This window comes from Bufo gargarizans, chromosome 9 (assembly GCF_014858855.1).
Source record: "Bufo gargarizans isolate SCDJY-AF-19 chromosome 9, ASM1485885v1, whole genome shotgun sequence".
In the NCBI taxonomy this organism is placed as follows: Eukaryota; Metazoa; Chordata; class Amphibia; order Anura; family Bufonidae; genus Bufo; species Bufo gargarizans.
The window spans coordinates 198,519,330-198,536,784 of record NC_058088.1 but is presented as its reverse complement, the minus strand read 5'-3'; the positions used below and the strand labels follow the sequence as shown (position 1 = coordinate 198,536,784).

The window sequence follows — 17,455 nt, the reverse complement described above, 5'->3', positions numbered from 1 at the left end:
CTTGTGGCCCCTGTCTGCCACTCCATGACTGACACTCCCTGACTCGTGGCCCCTGTCTGCCACTCCATGACTGACAATCCCTGACTCGTGGCCCCTGTCTGCCACTCCCTGACTTGTGGCCCCTGTCTGCCACTCCATGACTGACACTCCCTGACTTGTGGCCCCTGTCTGCCACTCCATGACTGCCACTCCCTGACTTGTGGCCCCTGTCTGCCACTCCATGACTGCCACTCCCTGACTCGTGGCCCCTGTCTGCCACTCCCTGACTCGTGGCCCCTGACTGACACTCCCTGACTCGTGGCCCCTGTCTGCCACTCCCTGACTGACACTCCCTGACTCGTGGCCCCTGTCTGCCACTCCCTGACTTGTGGCCCCTGTCTGCCACTCCATGACTGACAATCCCTGACTTGTGGCCCCTGTCTGCCACTCCATGACTGACACTCCCTGACTTGTGGCCCCTGTCTGCCACTCCATGACTGACACTCCCTGACTTGTGGCCCCTGTCTGCCACTCCATGACTGACACTCCCTGACTTGTGGCCCCTGTCTGCCACTCCATGACTGACACTCCCTGACTTGTGGCCCCTGTCTGCCACTCCATGACTGACACTCCCTGACTTGTGGCCCCTGTCTGCCACTCCCTGACTGGCAGTCCCTGACTTGTGGCCCCTGTCTGCCACTCCCTGACTGGCAGTCCCTGACTCGCGGCCCCTGACTGGCAGTATCTGAATCGTGGCCCCTGACTGGCGGTCCCATGACTAACAGACCCCTGACTGGAGTACTTTTTACTCCTCTTTTAGGCCTGTTTCTGGGCGTAAAAAATCGTAAACGTGTCAGAGTCGAGGTCCCGGCCCTGACCTGGCCCCTGTCACCCCGAAATGGCAAGGATGGCACAAAAACGCCCGTGTGACACACGCCATTTTGGTTTTTATTTTGATGCCATTTGTGCCATATGCTGCAGCTTGCGCTGTGTGGGGGTTGAACGCTTCTGATTGGTTGCGGGTTTCTTTTCAGGGTGGACGTCGTTCACCTCGCGCTGTACAACCTGGGGGTCCTCAGTAAGAAGAAATACTTTGATTTTGAGGAGATCCTGACTTTTGTCAGTGACAACTGGGAGCGGCTGCAGCTCGGGAAGGTAAATGTGGGGTGTACGGGGGCGATGCATGAAAAGAATGAGGGGCCTTCACAGGGCGACTGTGCCCGTAGTTTACACGACCAACTGCGGAAGGAGAACTGATTGCGTCTGCCCTGTGGCTCCATGACAGTCAATGCCCTATGAGGAGGTGATGACTCAAAATGCGTTGTGCATATGGCAGAAACGGGCATCTGAAATCACATGTGGAAAAGTATGTCACTGCCCAGTGACCGGGCGCAAAGTGTATGGGGGGCCTGCCAGCGGGAGAAGCAGGCAGCAGAACCTCTGGGGCATCGCTGAATGGGAAGGTCAGAGTCACATCTGCTGGAGCGCAGCTCCGCCATCATATCCTGCAAGTTCTGGGAAGTGGGAGTGAGGTGGATGATGGGAAGAGGGGGCGCAGCTCACCCACTGTGACTCCATCCACTGCGAGCACTGCATGGTTTACTGACTGCTCCATCCACTGCGAGCACTGCATGGTTTACTGACGGCTCCATCCACTGCTAGCACTGCATGGTTTACTGACGGCTCCATCCACTGCTAGCACTGCATGCTTTACTGACGGCTCCATCCACTGCTAGCACTGCATGCTTTACTGACGGCTCCATCCACTGCTAGCACTGCATGCTTTACTGACGGCTCCATCCACTGCTAGCACTGCATGCTTTACTGACGGCTCCATCCACTGCTAGCACTGCATGCTTTACTGACGGCTCCATCCACTGCTAGCACTGCATGGTTTACTGACGGCTCCATCCACTGCTAGCACTGCATGCTTTACTGACGGCTCCATCCACTGCTAGCACTGCATGGTTTACTGACGGAGGGAACGTCCGGAATAGCTTGGAAATGGGGATGTCTTGTTTTGTTTTTTGAGGGGGTTATGCAACAGTCACATTATAAAATCTCTTTACTGTCTGCTGGGCTGTGTATCTAATCCTATCCTGTGTGATACTGTCTGCTGAGCTGTGTATCTAATCCTATCCTGTGTGATACTGTCTGCTGAGCTGTGTATCTAATCCTATCCTGTGTGATACTGTCTGCTGAGCTGTGTATCTAATCCTATCCTGTGTGATACTGTCTGCTGAGCTGTGTATCTAATCCTATCCTGTGTGATACTGTCTGCTGAGCCGTGTATCTAATCCTCTCCTGTGTGATACTGTCTGCTGAGCTGTATCTAATCCTATCCTGTGTGATACTGTCTGCTGAGCTGTGTATCTAATCCTATCCTGTGTGATACCGTCTGCTGAGCTGTGTATCTAATCCTATCCTGTGTGATACTGTCTGCTGAGCTGTGTATCTAATCCTATCCTGTGTGATACTGTCTGCTGAGCCGTGTATCTAATCCTATCCTGTGTGATACTGTCTGCTGAGCTGTGTATCTAATCCTATCCTGTGTGATACTGTCTGCTGAGCTGTGTATCTAATCCTATCCTGTGTGATACTGTCTGCTGAGCTGTGTATCTAATCCTATCCTGTGTGATACTGTCTGCTGAGCTGTGTATCTAATCCTATCCTGTGTGATACTGCCTGCTGAGCTGTGTATCTAATCCTGTACTGTGTGATACTGCCTGCTGAGCTGTGTATCTAATCCTCTCCTGTGTGATACTGTCTGCTGAGCTGTGTATCTAATCCTATCCTGTGTGATACTGTCTGCTGAGCTGTGTATCTAATCCTATCCTGTGTGATACTGTCTGCTGAGCTGTGTATCTAATCCTATCCTGTGTGATACTGTCTGCTGAGCTGTGTATCTAATCCTATCCTGTGTGATACTGTCTGCTGAGCTGTGTATCTAATCCTATCCTGTGTGATACTGTCTGCTGAGCTGTGTATCTAATCCTATCCTGTGTGATACTGTCTGCTGAGCTGTGTATCTAATCCTATCCTGTGTGATACTGTCTGCTGAGCTGTGTATCTAATCCTATCCTGTGTGATACTGTCTGCTGAGCTGTGTATCTAATCCTATCCTGTGTGATACTGTCTGCTGAGCTGTGTATCTAATCCTATCCTGTGTGATACTGTCTGCTGAGCTGTGTATCTAATCCTATCCTGTGTGATACTGTCTGCTGAGCTGTGTATCTAATCCTATCCTGTGTGATACTGTCTGCTGAGCTGTGTATCTAATCCTATCCTGTGTGATACTGTCTGCTGAGCTGTGTATCTAATCCTATCCTGTGTGATACTGTCTGCTGAGCTGTGTATCTAATCCTATCCTGTGTGATACTGTCTGCTGAGCTGTGTATCTAATCCTATCCTGTGTGATACTGTCTGCTGAGCTGTGTATCTAATCCTGTCCTGTGTGATACTGTCTGCTGAGCTGTGTATCTAATCCTATCCTGTGTGATACTGTCTGCTGAGCTGTGTATCTAATCCTATCCTGTGTGATACTGTCCTGCTGAGCTGTGTATCTAATCCTATCCTGTGTGATACTGTCTGCTGAGCTGTGTATCTAATCCTATCCTGTGTGATACTGTCCTGCTGAGCTGTGTATCTAATCCTATCCTGTGTGATACTGTCTGCTGAGCTGTGTATCTAATCCTAGTCCTGTGGTGATACTGTCTGCTGAGCTGTGTATCTAATCCTATCCTGTGTGATACTGTCTGCTGAGCTGTGTATCTAATCCTAGTCCTGTGTGATACTGTCTGCTGAGCTGTGTATCTAATCCTGTCCTGTGTGATACTGTCTGCTGAGCTGTGTATCTAATCCTATCCTGTGTGATACTGTCTTGCTGAGCTGTGTATCTAATCCTATCCTGTGTGATACTGTCTGCTGAGCTGTGTATCTAATCCTGTCCTGTGTGATACTGTCTGCTGAGCTGTGTATCTAATCCTATCCTGTGTGATACTGTCTGCTGAGCTGTGTATCTAATCCTATCCTGTGTGATACTGTCTGCTGAGCTGTGTATCTAATCCTATCCTGTGTGATACTGTCTGCTGAGCTGTGTATCTAATCCTGTCCTGTGTGATACTGTCTGCTGAGCTGTGTATCTAATCCTATCCTGTGTGATACTGTCTGCTGAGCTGTGTATCTAATCCTATCCTGTGTGATACTGTCTGCTGAGCCGTGTATCTAATCCTATCCTGTGTGATACTGTCTGCTGAGCTGTGTATCTAATCCTATCCTGTGTGATACTGCCTGCTGAGCTGTGTATCTAATCCTGTGTGATACTGTCTGCTGAGCTGTGTATCTAATCCTATCCTGTGTGATACTGTCTGCTGAGCTGTGTATCTAATCCTATCCTGTGTGATACTGCCTGCTGAGCTGTGTATCTAATCCTGTACTGTGTGATACTGCCTGCTGAGCTGTGTATCTAATCCTCTCCTGTGTGATACTGCCTGCTGAGCTGTGTATCTAATCCTGTACTGTGTGATACTGTCTGCTGAGCTGTGTATCTAATCCTATCCTGTGTGATACTGTCTGCTGAGCTGTGTATCTAATCCTATCCTGTGTGATACTGCCTGCTGAGCTGTGTATCTAATCCTATCCTGTGTGGTACTGTCTGCTGAGCTGTGTATCTAATCCTATCCTGTGTGATACAGTCTGCTGATCTGTGTATCTAATCCCATCCTGTGTGATACAGTCTGCTGATCTGTGTATCTAATCCTATCCTGTGTGATACTGTCTACTTATCTGTATATCTTATCCTATCCTGTGTGATACTGTCTGCTGAGCTGTGTATCTAATCCTATCATGTGCGATACAGCCTGCTGAGCTATGTATCTAATCCTAACCTGTGTGATACTGTCTGCTGAGCTGTGTATCTAATCCTATCCTGTGTGATACTGCCTGCTGAGCTGTGTATCTAATCCCATCCTGTGTGATACTGTCTGCTGAGCTGTGTATCTAATCCTATCCTGTGTGATACTGTCTGCTGAGCTGTGTATCTAATCCTATCCTGTGTGATACTGTCTGCTGAGCTGTGTATCTAATCCTATCCTGTGTGATACCGCCTGCTGAGCTGTGTATCTAATCCTATCCTGTGTGATACTGCCTGCTGAGCTGTGTATCTAATCCTATCCTGTGTGATACTGTCTGCTGAGCTGTGTATCTAATCCTATCCTGTGTGATACTGCCTGCTGAGCTGTGTATCTAATCCTATCCTGTGTGATACTGTCTGCTGAGCTGTGTATCTAATCCTGTCCTGTGTGATACTGTCTGCTGAGCTGTGTATCTAATCCTATCCTGTGTGATACTGTCTGCTGAGCTGTGTATCTAATCCTATCCTGTGTGATACTGTCTGCTGAGCCGTGTATCTAATCCTCTCCTGTGTGATACTGTCTGCTGAGCTGTATCTAATCCTATCCTGTGTGATACTGTCTGCTGAGCTGTGTATCTAATCCTATCCTGTGTGATACCGTCTGCTGAGCTGTGTATCTAATCCTATCCTGTGTGATACTGTCTGCTGAGCTGTGTATCTAATCCTATCCTGTGTGATACTGTCTGCTGAGCCGTGTATCTAATCCTATCCTGTGTGATACTGTCTGCTGAGCTGTGTATCTAATCCTCTCCTGTGTGATACTGTCTGCTGAGCTGTGTATCTAATCCTATCCTGTGTGATACTGTCTGCTGAGCTGTGTATCTAATCCTCTCCCGTGTGATACTGTCTGCTGAGCTGTGTATCTAATCCTATCCTGTGTGATACTGTCTGCTGAGCTGTGTATCTAATCCTATCCTGTGTGATACTGCCTGCTGAGCTGTGTATCTAATCCTATCCTGTGTGATACTGTCTGCTGAGCTGTGTATCTAATCCTCTCCTGTGTGATACTGTCTGCTGAGCTGTGTATCTGATCCCCTCCTGTGTGATACTGACTGCTGAGCTGTGTATCTAATCCTATCCTGTGTGATACTGTCTGCTGAGCTGTGTATCTAATCCTCTCCTGTGTGATACTGTCTGCTGAGCTGTGTATCTAATCCTATCCTGTGTGATACTGTCTGCTGAGCTGTGTATCTAATCCTCTCCTGTGTGATACAGTCTGCTGAGCCAATGTATCTAATCCTATCCTGTGTGATACTGTCTGCTGAGCTGTGTATCTAATCCTGTCCTGTGTGATACAGTCTGCTGAGCTGTGTATCTAATCCTATCCTGTGTGATACTGTCTGCTGAGCTATGTATCTAATCCTATCCTGTGTGATACTGCCTGCTGAGCTGTGTATCTAATCCTATCATGTGTGATACTGCCTGCTGAGCTGTGTATCTAATCCTATCCTGTGTGATACTGTCTGCTGAGCTGTGTATCTAATCCTCTCCTGTGTGATACTGTCTGCTGAGCTGTGTATCTAATCCTATCCTGTGTGATACCGCCTGCTGAGCTGTGTATCTAATCCTATCCTGTGTGATACTGCCTGCTGAGCTGTGTATCTAATCCTATCCTGTGTGATACTGTCTGCTGAGCTGTGTATCTAATCCTATCCTGTGTGATACTGTCTGCTGAGCTGTGTATCTAATCCTGTCCTGTGTGATACTGACTGCTGAGCTGTGTATCTAATCCTGTCCTGTGTGATACAGTCTGCTGAGCCGTGTATCTAATCCTATCCTGTGTGATACTGTCTGCTGAGCCGTGTATCTAATCCTATCCTGTGTGATACTGTCTGCTGAGCTGTGTATCTAATCCTATCCTGTGTGATACTGTCTGCTGAGCGGTGTATCTAATCCTGTCCTGTGTGATACTGTCTGCTGAGCTGTGTATCTAATCCTACCCTGTGTGATACTGGCTGCTGAGCTGTGTATCTAATCCTATCCTGTGTGATACTGTCTGCTGAGCTGTGTATCTAATCCTATCCTGTGTGATACTGTCTGCTGAGCTGTGTATCTAATCCTATCCTGTGTTATACTGCCTGCAGGGGTGTGTATCTAATCCTATCCTGTGTGATACCCGCTGAGCTGTGTATCTAATCCTATCCTGTGTGATACTGACTGCTGAGCTGTGTATCTAATCCTATCCTGTGTGATACTGTCTGCTGAGCTGTGTATCTAATCCTATCCTGTGTGATACTGCCTGCTGAGCTGTGTATCTAATCCTATCCTGTGTGATACTGTCTGCTGAGCTGTGTATCTAATCCTATCCTGTGTGATACTGTCTGCAGGGGTGTGTATCTAATCCTATCCTGTGTGATACTGCCTGCTGAGCTGTGTATCTAATCCTATCCTGTGTGATACCCGCTGAGCTGTGTATCTAATCCTATCCTGTGTGATACTGACTGCTGAGCTGTGTATCTAATCCTATCCTGTGTGATACTGTCTGCTGAGCTGTGTATCTAATCCTATCCTGTGTGATACTGCCTGCTGAGCTGTGTATCTAATCCTATCCTGTGTGATACTGTCTGCGGAGCTGTGTATCTAATCCTATCCTGTGTGATACTGTCTGCTGAGCTGTGTATCTAATCCTATCCTGTGTGATACTGTCTGCTGAGCGGTGTATCTAATCCTGTCCTGTGTGATACTGTCTGCTGAGCTGTGTATCTAATCCTATCCTGTGTGATACTGTCTGCTGAGCTGTGTATCTAATCCTATCCTGTGTGATACTGCCTGCAGGGGTGTGTATCTAATCCTGTTGTGTAGGAGCGGACTGGGAGCTTAAAGAGGCCCCAATGTTGTAGGAAAGTCCAAATTGTCTGAAGGTGGAGCAAAACAAGGAGGCGTGGCAAACACAAGGAGGCGGGGCATACACAAGGAGGCGGGGCCAGCAATACCATAGAGCAGCACGAAATCCCGCCCCAGTAAAACCAAATACCACAGTGCAGTATAAAATCCTGCCCTATGCCCATACTGACGAGGGTGATGCAGCCACGTGCATGGTACCTGCTGCTCCTAGCATTAATGAGCACATCAGATGGTTGTGTACCACGGGCTCGGGGGGCCCCTCGGGCATCAGCCCACCGGGAGATTTCCCTGTAGGGCCTATGGCCAGTCCTCCTCCCCCGCTGTGCTGTCAAATACTGCACATTAGTTCCTGCTCGCTAATACTCTGCTGCCACCTAGTGATGACATCCTGCATTACAGACCTGAGCCCGGAGCAGGATGTTAGCCTTCCAGGTCTCTGGCTTTTAGGGCTCATTCAGACGACCATATTCATTTTTGTGGTCTGCAGAACAAGGATCGTGGCCGTGTGCGTTCCGCATTTTGTGGAACAGAACCTCCAGCTCTATGATAGACATGTCTATTCTTCTCTGCAATCGCGGGCAAGACTAGGGCATGTTCTATCTGTTTTGCACGGATGCGGACAGTACGTGCTGTGCCGTCCACACCTATTTCGGCCCCATTGAAATGAATCGGTCCGCGTTTTGCAGAACAGGTGCGGACACAAGTATACGGTCATCTCTGTACAGTTGTAATAACCTGCTTCTGACCTGTCGGCCATTCCTCCTTAGCTGTCAGTCACCCCGGTGGAGGAGCGAGGGCAGCATCTTCTGGAATCTTTAAACAGCTACAAAAGCAGGTAAGTGTCTTTATAAGGGGGCATGCTCACAGTGGTGCAGTCTGTCCGGCTAAATCTGCACCAAACTCCACATGTGTTACTTGAGGGTTTTGCCCCAGATTTGCCCTGTGCTTATAAGGGGGGAGTCTGCACTTAATGTCCGCATGGCAGGTCCAGTTCTGTGCAGAAGGTCAGCCCCATGTACAGGAGATTCAGAAAACCTCATCTATTCAGGGTTTGTATGTTCTGCATGTAATGCGAAGTGTGGGCTGGGGATCCCTGCCGGCATCTGTGCTCCCCTCTTGTGTGGATGATGAATATGCTGAAACCCTTAAAGGGGGTCTCCGGGAATTAAGAAAATGACAATAGTAACATACTACTTTATTATAAATATATTCCCAAATACCTTTCATGACCCGTCTTGTCTGTGGAGCACTTATTAGGAGAAACAAAATGGCTGCCGTCCTATTAGTGCACACAGAACCTGTCCTAATCACACAGGAGGACTTCACAGCACTGAGCTAAAGAGCTGCCTCATCCTGCTCTCAGCCGTCAGGGATGATGATCCTGAATACAGATGATAAGATCTGCAGCTGAATCTCTGTAGGAATGGAGTCCATGAGGACGGACAGGACAGACTGGTGATGGAGACTGCATACAGGAGCTGCTGCTCATTACCTCCACCCTCCTCTGTACTTCATGTCTCCTCATGGACTCCATTCCTACAGAGATTCAGCTGGAGATCTTATCATCTGTATGATCATCATCCCTGACAGCTGAGAGCAGGATGAGGCAGCTCTTCAGCTCAGTGTTCTGAAGTCCTCCTGTGTGCACTAATAGGACGGCGGCCATTTTCTTTCTCCTAATGATTGCTCCTGGGACAAAGTGAGCCATTATAACTAATGAAGCCTATTTGGGAATAGAGTTATAATAAAGTAATACGTAAGGATTTTCATTTTCTGGATTTGCAGAGAACCCCTTTAAGTCTCCTTGCGTCTTGCTTTAGCGGTCAGGGAAAGTAAGTCCAGCCCCGGGTGACTGGGTCTGCAGCCGGCACCTCCCAGCTGAAGGTCAATTGCAGGGCTTCGCTGTCTAAACTCTGCTCCCCACGTTCTCTAATTATATTTAAGGTTTCTTTGTGGCAAAGAAATAAAGAGAAAAAAATGCATCTTCCGCTTACGTATCCGGGTCCCCCCGAGCCCCCCCAGTAAGCTCCTACCAGACAAGCTGCTGGGCCAGACGGAGAACCGGTCTGTGGGGGAGGCCAAGAAGAAGGGACAGAGCAAATACAAGAACAGGTATCACTGCTGCACGTGTAAGACATGGCTCCGCCCACTAGCCGTGATGTCATCATTGCTTCTTCTGATGGCCTCTTTTTTATTTCCCACAGTAATTTTTATTGGTTTTTGATAAGTTTTAAAGTTAGTTATTTTCATTCATGTGAAAAATATATATTAATAAACATGACTTTTACATCAATGTCATTGGTTTGTTAGTTTATGAATTTGAATAGATAATAACAGGGGTTGGACGTGTCGCGATGTTAGTGAGATCTACAGAGAAATGTCAGATAACCCTTCATTATCATCACTGTGCGGCATGTTGTGTGTCTACAGCACCTCGCACGCATCTATAGAATTATATATATATGTGTGCGTTCATGCCTATACACAGGATATGTTGTCGTGATCATACTTCTAGTCACATATCAAATGTATATACACGCATATATACTGTACACATACATACATTTGCAATACTATATATATATATATATATATATATATTCAAATACAATATGCAGATTTGTGTATATACGTATATCCCACACACACATACAGTCCGGTCCATAAATATTGGGACATGGACACAATGTAACATTTTCCTTGGGCTCCACAATTTTCCCAGCATAGATCGGAGTAGTTGGGATCCATATGGTTTAGTTTTTTACCCGTCCGATGTCTTGTCTGTTGCAGCCTCCTGCCTCGCGAGCGCCAGAAGAGGAGCGCCCTCTGCAGGAAGCCGTCCCAGTTCCTCCTGGAGGACGCCATTCCCAGTGTCAGTAACTAGCTCCAGATACAGAATACGTTAACTTGATCTTTATTACCCTCAGCATCGTTATTACCACCTTGATATCATCATCATCGTCATTTTATTGCTGTACATGTCATGTCACCTCCACAATTCCTTTATGATGAGTCCTTCCCCTCCTGCCATTACAGAGCGACTTCACTTCCGCCTGGAGCACCAATCACCACCTGGCGAGCATCTTTGATTTTACGCTGGACGAGATCCAGAGCCTGAAGAGGTAAATTCAGGGACTTCCTAACAGGTTTGGAGAAAATAATCTGCGAGGTATTGCTGTGTGACTGGTGACAAGGGGCAGCCTGTGGTCTCATGTAGGCCCCAGTGCACACTGAGCTACACTTACATGCAGTTTAAAGTTATTCAATCTTTTCAGTGGCTCCCCCTCACAGATTAGGTGCCCTCTCCTTCTAGCAACACCCGATGCCGACTGATTCTGGATTACAGAATAATAATATATAAGGGGGCACTCCGATATCTGGCTGCTGCAGAAAAGAGGTATTACAATGAATTTATAATAAAAAGGATATTTGTAATGCCTCTCTTCTTCAGCAGCCAGATATCAGAGTGCCCTCCTTATATATTATTATTCTGTACTTACATACATTATGTCTTATACTCCTGTCACATCCAGAGCTGCAGTCACAGATGGCGCTGTGCTGGCATCCTACATCCTCCTCCCTGTAATGTATTGTCTTACTGATTTTAGTGCTAGTTCTGGACAGAATTTCGCTTCGGATCTGGATTCCAATGACACAGCCAGCACATCCGGCTCTGCATCTACCAGCCTGTCCTACGAGTCGCAGTAAGTGCCGCTGCGCTGAGTGATTTCATTTGGGAGAAGTCCCTGTGTGTAGAGGGCATTGGGCCATGTGGGTAACATCCAAAAGCCCTAAAATACTTCTCGCAGCTGAAGGTTTGTGGCTGTCTGGACAGGGGAGAGATTAGTGCTGCTGACATGTGTTAACTCATATAGGATTTCACGTGTTGGTCTTTCCATTCACTGACAGCAAGCAGAAATCTTAAAAATGTAAGGATATAAAATGCTAAAATCTAATTGCATAATGCTGAAGCTTCATATTCTTCTATCTCTGTTATAGGGGCCATGTCGGAAGCAGGAAGAGAAAGTTGACTTCCAAGATGTACTCCTCCTTTGAGTCTAAGAGGCAGGCAGTGAACCATTCCGACCAACCGACCAGCTGCGCCAGCGAACTGATAGGATATGCCAGGGCATCCGATTTCCAAGACAACGGCATGGATGGCCACACTTACGAAAGCATCAGCGAGGATGATGTGTCACTGCCGCACCTTAAAACCTCCATCACCAATTTCTTTGGCGCTGCAGGCAGGTTGGCATGTGGAGAGAAGTACCAGGTCCTGGCGCGGAGAATCACCCCAGAGGGCAAAGTTCAGTACCTGGTAGAGTGGGACGGAACAACTCCCTACTGAGAGATTTATAACCCAAGTATATATTGTGTATGTTAGTCTGATAACCAAAGGTGAGGTGCGCAGGCGGCAGCAGGGCTCCCCGCTGTGGAGCTGGCGAGGGGGTCTGTTCCCGAAACGAGGGCGTTGTGTACGTGTCAGAGACTTGCTGCAATTATGACGAAAGCACTTAATACAGGGTACTATGCCGAATTGCCTTCCTCAACATTACGGACAATATTAACAGTTCTGGTTTTATGCACCATGAATGGCGCGGTAATATGGCTGCCGGCCGCCACTTATCATACAGTTATCAGTAGGACCAAAGACTTTAAAAGTCGCTATTAAAGGGGTTGTCTCCTCATGGACAACGGGGGAGGTATCGCTAGGATATGCTCCCATTGTCTTATAGGTGCTGGACCCGCACCTATATCGAGAACGGAGCCCCATAAGGTGGTGGCTGGAGGACTCCGTTCCGGCCAACACCAAGCAGGCTCCCCATAGAAGTGAATGGGAGCGTACCGCGCATGTGTGGCCCCCACTCCCATTCATTTCTATGGGGCCGACGGAAATGGCCGAGCCAGCTCCCAGCTATTTTCGACCAGCCCCATGAAAAATTAATAGAGAGCGGCTGCGCATGCGCAGTGCGCCCTCCTTCACTTGCGGGGCTCCGGTCTCCATATAAGTGCGGGTCCCAGCGGTGGGACCCACCCCTATAAGACATGGGGGCATATCCTAGCGATACCTCCCCCATTGTCCATGATGAGACAACCCCTTTAAATGCCTGATCTAAGTCGAGCTCCAGCACTCTCTGTGTTTTAATTCCTCGCCGGTTCTTAGCACAGCTGATGGTTTGGTACAGTTGTATTCAATCTAGACAATCCTCTGGGGGTTTAGTAGTCTGGCCATCAAATGATACAATTTACCTGCGCTGATACATTGTAACAAACTACCAGGGCTGGAGAGGGATTTGTGCTGCTGCTGTGATTTGCTCATGGAGGATTGTCAAGATTGTGCATAGCTGTAACAAACCCTCAGCTGTGAGACAAAATATCCCTGTTCACTGACAGCAAGCAGAGATTTTGAAATAGTGAAGAATTGAAACACAAACTACATTCAGAGATTACGGCACTTCTTTTGTATTGTACAATGATTCCGCATCGTTCCTCCATAACCCCCCCCCCCCCCCCTCTGCTCCTGGTTGTTTAACCCTTTAGATAGTATCTCAGGTGCTTGACACAGAGAAGGGCTCTCGCTGTCATTCCATCGGGGCCTGCAGGGTTATTATTATTATAATTTTAATTGAAATATAAAGAACCCCGGCACTTCTACTGTCCATCGTTTGTAAAGCCACAGATGTTCTGCACTTATTTTAGCTAAACACAGGACTGGGAAATGCAAAGGAAGAATTTTACCTTCTCCTTCCTGCTGGATCCATTCCGGGTTTTGGCTCAAAAACGACAAAACGGTTTGTGAAACTCCCCTACAGGCGCTCCGCCATGTCCGCCTCCTCACTGCCCTCTGGCTGTAGGCGTACTTTCACACAGCGTCGCTGGATTCCGGCAGTCTGTATACAAACGGAAACCATTTGTAGATGGATCCGGATTCGTCTCACAAATGCATTGCAATACCGGATCCGTCTCTCCGGTTGTCATCCGAAAAAAAGGATCCGGTATTTATCTTTTTCACATTTTTTAAAGGTCTGCTCATGCACAGACCGCAAAACCGGATGCGTTTTGCCAGAACACTTGGGGCCGGATCCGGCATTAATGCATTTCAATGTAAAATCATTCCAGCAAGTGGTCCGGAATTATAGACTGCGGTATTTTCTCCGTCCAAAAACCGTACAGTTACTGAACTGATGCATCCTGAACGGATCGCTCTCCATTCAGAATACATGGGGATAAAACGGATCAGTTCTTTTCCGGTATAGAGCCCAAAGGACGGAACTCAATACCGGAAAAGAAAACCGCTAGTGTGAAAGTAGCCTAAGACGGCAGCAGGAGCCTCCCCGCACCTCCCTGCCTGAAGTAGGGTGCTAAGGCCCTTCCCTTCAGCCAACCGACAGTGGCAGAAGGAGGAGATCCGCCAGAGATTAACCCCGTGTTTTCTGCGTGTGTCCGATCTTGCAGATCGTGCTGCAGACTAACTGTATGGGGCGACTGTATTCCTTGTAGCCTTCAGTTCTTACTTCAGCGTTTCTTTAAGGGGTTAAAGGGCAATACCTGATGAAATGCACTTAGAGATGGGAGGCAGTCGGCATCACGGTCAATCTTCTCCTTCCCCGGGTGTAATATGTAAGACCTTTTGTCTGGGGTCTCCGAGGAAGACAGCCCTGGTGACTGTTAAAGGGGCATCTTCAGAGGGGTGGTCTGCCCCGTCAGCCCGGTCATATCCCCTCCTGGAGATGGGCAGCGGAGGGATTCAGTGGCTGCTGTGGATCATTAGTCATATTGTCTCCCTGTCATATCACTGTAGCCCACAATGTGAGACCACTTACCCAAACTGCTGGGGCCCCAACAATAATTGTACTGTACACTCGGCATCAGGACGTAGAGGCTTCACTCATGGCGGCTCCTTCTTGTGTCAACGCTAACCCTTTATACACCTTGAATCACTCCAATACTGGCGTATTATACTGACGTATGATGCCCACGTGTAACGCTGACATATGATGCTGACGTATGATACTGACGTATGATGCCCACTTGTAACGCTGACATATGATACTGACTGGTAATTTGTGTTCTCCGTACTGAGGTCATCTGTTTTTGCTGCCCCCTGTGCTCTTGGCAGCTTTAGATAAAAAGATTTTCTGCATAAGGTTCAAACCAAGCCAATTCTGCCAGTAGGGGGCGCAGTGACTCCTCTTCTGTTTATAGCCGTTTATGCCTGTAGGTGGCCATTGATTTCCAACTAAAGGTGTTAATACAGTTCTCTGTTCTGCCTGTAGGTGGCACAGTGGTCCCTACCAATGGTATTCATACAGTTCTCTGTTCTGCCTGTAGGTGGCGCAGTGGTCCCTACCAATGGTATTCATACAGTTCTCTGTTCTGCCTGTAGGTGGCGCAGTGGTCCCTACCAATGGTATTCATACAGTTCTCCGTTCTGCCTGTAGGTGGCGCAGTGGTCCCTACCAATGGTATTAATACAGTTCTCCGTTCTGCCTGTAGGTGGCCATTGATTTCCAACTAAAGGTGTTAATACAGTTCTCTGTTCTGCCTGTAGGTGGCACAGTGATCCCTACCAATAGTATTCATACAGTTCTCCATTCTGCCTGTAGGTGGCGCAGTGATCCCTACCAATGGTATTAATACAGTTCTCTGTTCTGCCTGTAGAGGGGGCAGTGATCCCTACCAATGGTATTCATACAGTTCTCTGTTCTGCCTGTAGGTGGCGCAGTGGTCCCTACCAATGGTATTCATACAGTTCTCCGTTCTGCCTGTAGAGGGGGCAGTGATCCCTACCAATGGTATTAATACAGTTCTCCGTTCTGCCTGTAGAGGGGGCAGTGATCCCTACCAATGGTATTAATACAGTTCTCCGTTCTGCCTGTAGAGGGGGCAGTGGTCCCTACCAATGGTATTAATACAGTTCTCCGTTCTGCCTGTAGAGGGGGCAGTGATCCCTACCAATGGTATTCATACAGTTCTCCGTTCTGCCTGTAGAGGGGGCAGTGATCCCTACCAATGGTATTCATACAGTTCTCCGTTCTGCCTGTAGAGGGGGCAGTGATCCCTACCAATGGTATTAATACAGTTCTCCGTTCTGCCTGTAGAGGGGGCAGTGATCCCTACCAATGGTATTAATACAGTTCTCCGTTCTGCCTGTAGAGGGGGCAGTGATCCCTACCAATGGTATTAATACAGTTCTCCGTTCTGCCTGTAGAGGGGGCAGTGATCCCTACCAATGGTATTCATACAGTTCTCTGTTCTGCCTGTAGGTGGCGCAGTGGTCCCTACCAATGGTATTCATACAGTTCTCTGTTCTGCCTGTAGAGGGGGCAGTGATCCCTACCAATGGTATTAATACAGTTCTCCGTTCTGCCTGTAGAGGGGGCAGTGATCCCTACCAATGGTATTAATACAGTTCTCCGTTCTGCCTGTAGAGGGGGCAGTGATCCCTACCAATGGTATTAATACAGTTCTCCGTTCTGCCTGTAGAGGGGGCAGTGATCCCTACCAATGGTATTAATACAGTTCTCCGTTCTGCCTGTAGAGGGGGCAGTGATCCCTACCAATGGTATTCATACAGTTCTCTGTTCTGCCTGTAGGTGGCGCAGTGATCCCTTATTATTTTAGGTGCTGGTCTGTAGAGGGCGCACTGGACTCGGCTTTCCCTTGCACTGTATGTGCTCTGCCTGCAGAGGGCGCACTTCTACTACTCTACAGCTTGCAGTGACACCAGTGGCTGCTGTGACCCCATTACAGAGAATTATTAGCGAGTGCCGGGAGCCGTCACTACACAGCTGGGGGCCACGGTATGTTCTGCTTGTAGTGATGTACAATGTCACCTGATGACACCTGGATGAGTGCGCCTGTCACCAGGGGAGGTAAACCCACCGCCCGCAAAGGCTGTCACACGTCTGCCGCAGCCAGTGTCGCGCGCTTCACTTTGCAGTGTTTTTTTTTATATAAAAATGGCGCATCTTTTCTAAGTGTTTTTGCAGCTGATATTCCACCGCTGGGCTGGTGCATTTCATACATGTAGGACAGACCCCCCTGGGGGAGGGGAGGGGGGGGGGGATGTCCTTAGCCAATCAGAAGCCCAGAGAGGCCTCATGTGATGTCTTTGGACCTGACTGTAGTTGACTTCTCCTGACCACCTGGGGGGGGGGGCTCCATATTCTAGGCCACTCCCCCTATCTGCACTCCTGGGGGCGGGGTTTAGTAGCTCCGTAAATGACCCCCCCCCCCTGTGACAAGATGGCGGCCGGCACTGTGTATCTGGTGCGCTAAACGCAGCTACGTCTAAATATCTACTCCTTAGTATTTCTCATAATAATATAAGAAGAAGATGTCTATGGTAGATGGCGCGCCGCGCTCCTATTTTATAGAGATTGTATTTTATCATTTGCTGCTAATAATCATCTCCTCGCGGCGTCTCAGCGGCAGAGATGGACGCGCTGATTGTGATGTCACCGGCTGCAGCGAGGACATGTATCAATAAAACTGCTATATGTTACCCTCTGGCTTACATTGTCACGTTTTTCCTGCTCTGTGAAGTAACCGAAGCTCAGTGCTGTAGTCCCTGCCCCTCCTCAGCAGGGGGCGACCCTGAGCACAGGAGAAAGCTGCCCCCGGGGCAGTCATGTGATGGCTGGAGCCGCCCCTTTAAGAGGCTGGGGTCCCTCAGGGTCACCTATCTGGGCAGCATCAGAGGAGTGTGAGGATGAT

At 48.4% G+C, this 17,455-nt stretch overlaps 1 protein-coding gene across 5 annotated transcripts in view; it reads left to right on the top strand.

The window, feature by feature from the left end:
* LOC122946042 (PHD finger protein 19-like) overlaps positions 1 to 17,243 on the top strand; it is a 37,591-nt gene extending 20,348 nt beyond the window's left edge. For 4 of the 5 annotated variants that reach the window (XM_044305338.1, XM_044305341.1, XM_044305337.1 and 1 more), the window contains 7 exons: positions 1,014 to 1,134; positions 8,503 to 8,570; positions 9,680 to 9,847; positions 10,526 to 10,607; positions 10,772 to 10,857; positions 11,344 to 11,439; positions 11,735 to 17,243. In XM_044305338.1, the coding sequence (XP_044161273.1) occupies positions 1,014 to 1,134; positions 8,503 to 8,570; positions 9,680 to 9,847; positions 10,526 to 10,607; positions 10,772 to 10,857; positions 11,344 to 11,439; positions 11,735 to 12,083 (970 nt within the window). In that variant the 3' untranslated portion in view covers positions 12,084 to 17,243. The remainder of the gene's footprint in view (positions 1 to 1,013; positions 1,135 to 8,502; positions 8,571 to 9,679; positions 9,848 to 10,525; positions 10,608 to 10,771; positions 10,858 to 11,343; positions 11,440 to 11,734) is intronic. The other variant, XR_006391205.1, reaches the window with a different exon arrangement.
* The last annotated feature ends 212 nt before the right edge of the window (positions 17,244 to 17,455 follow it).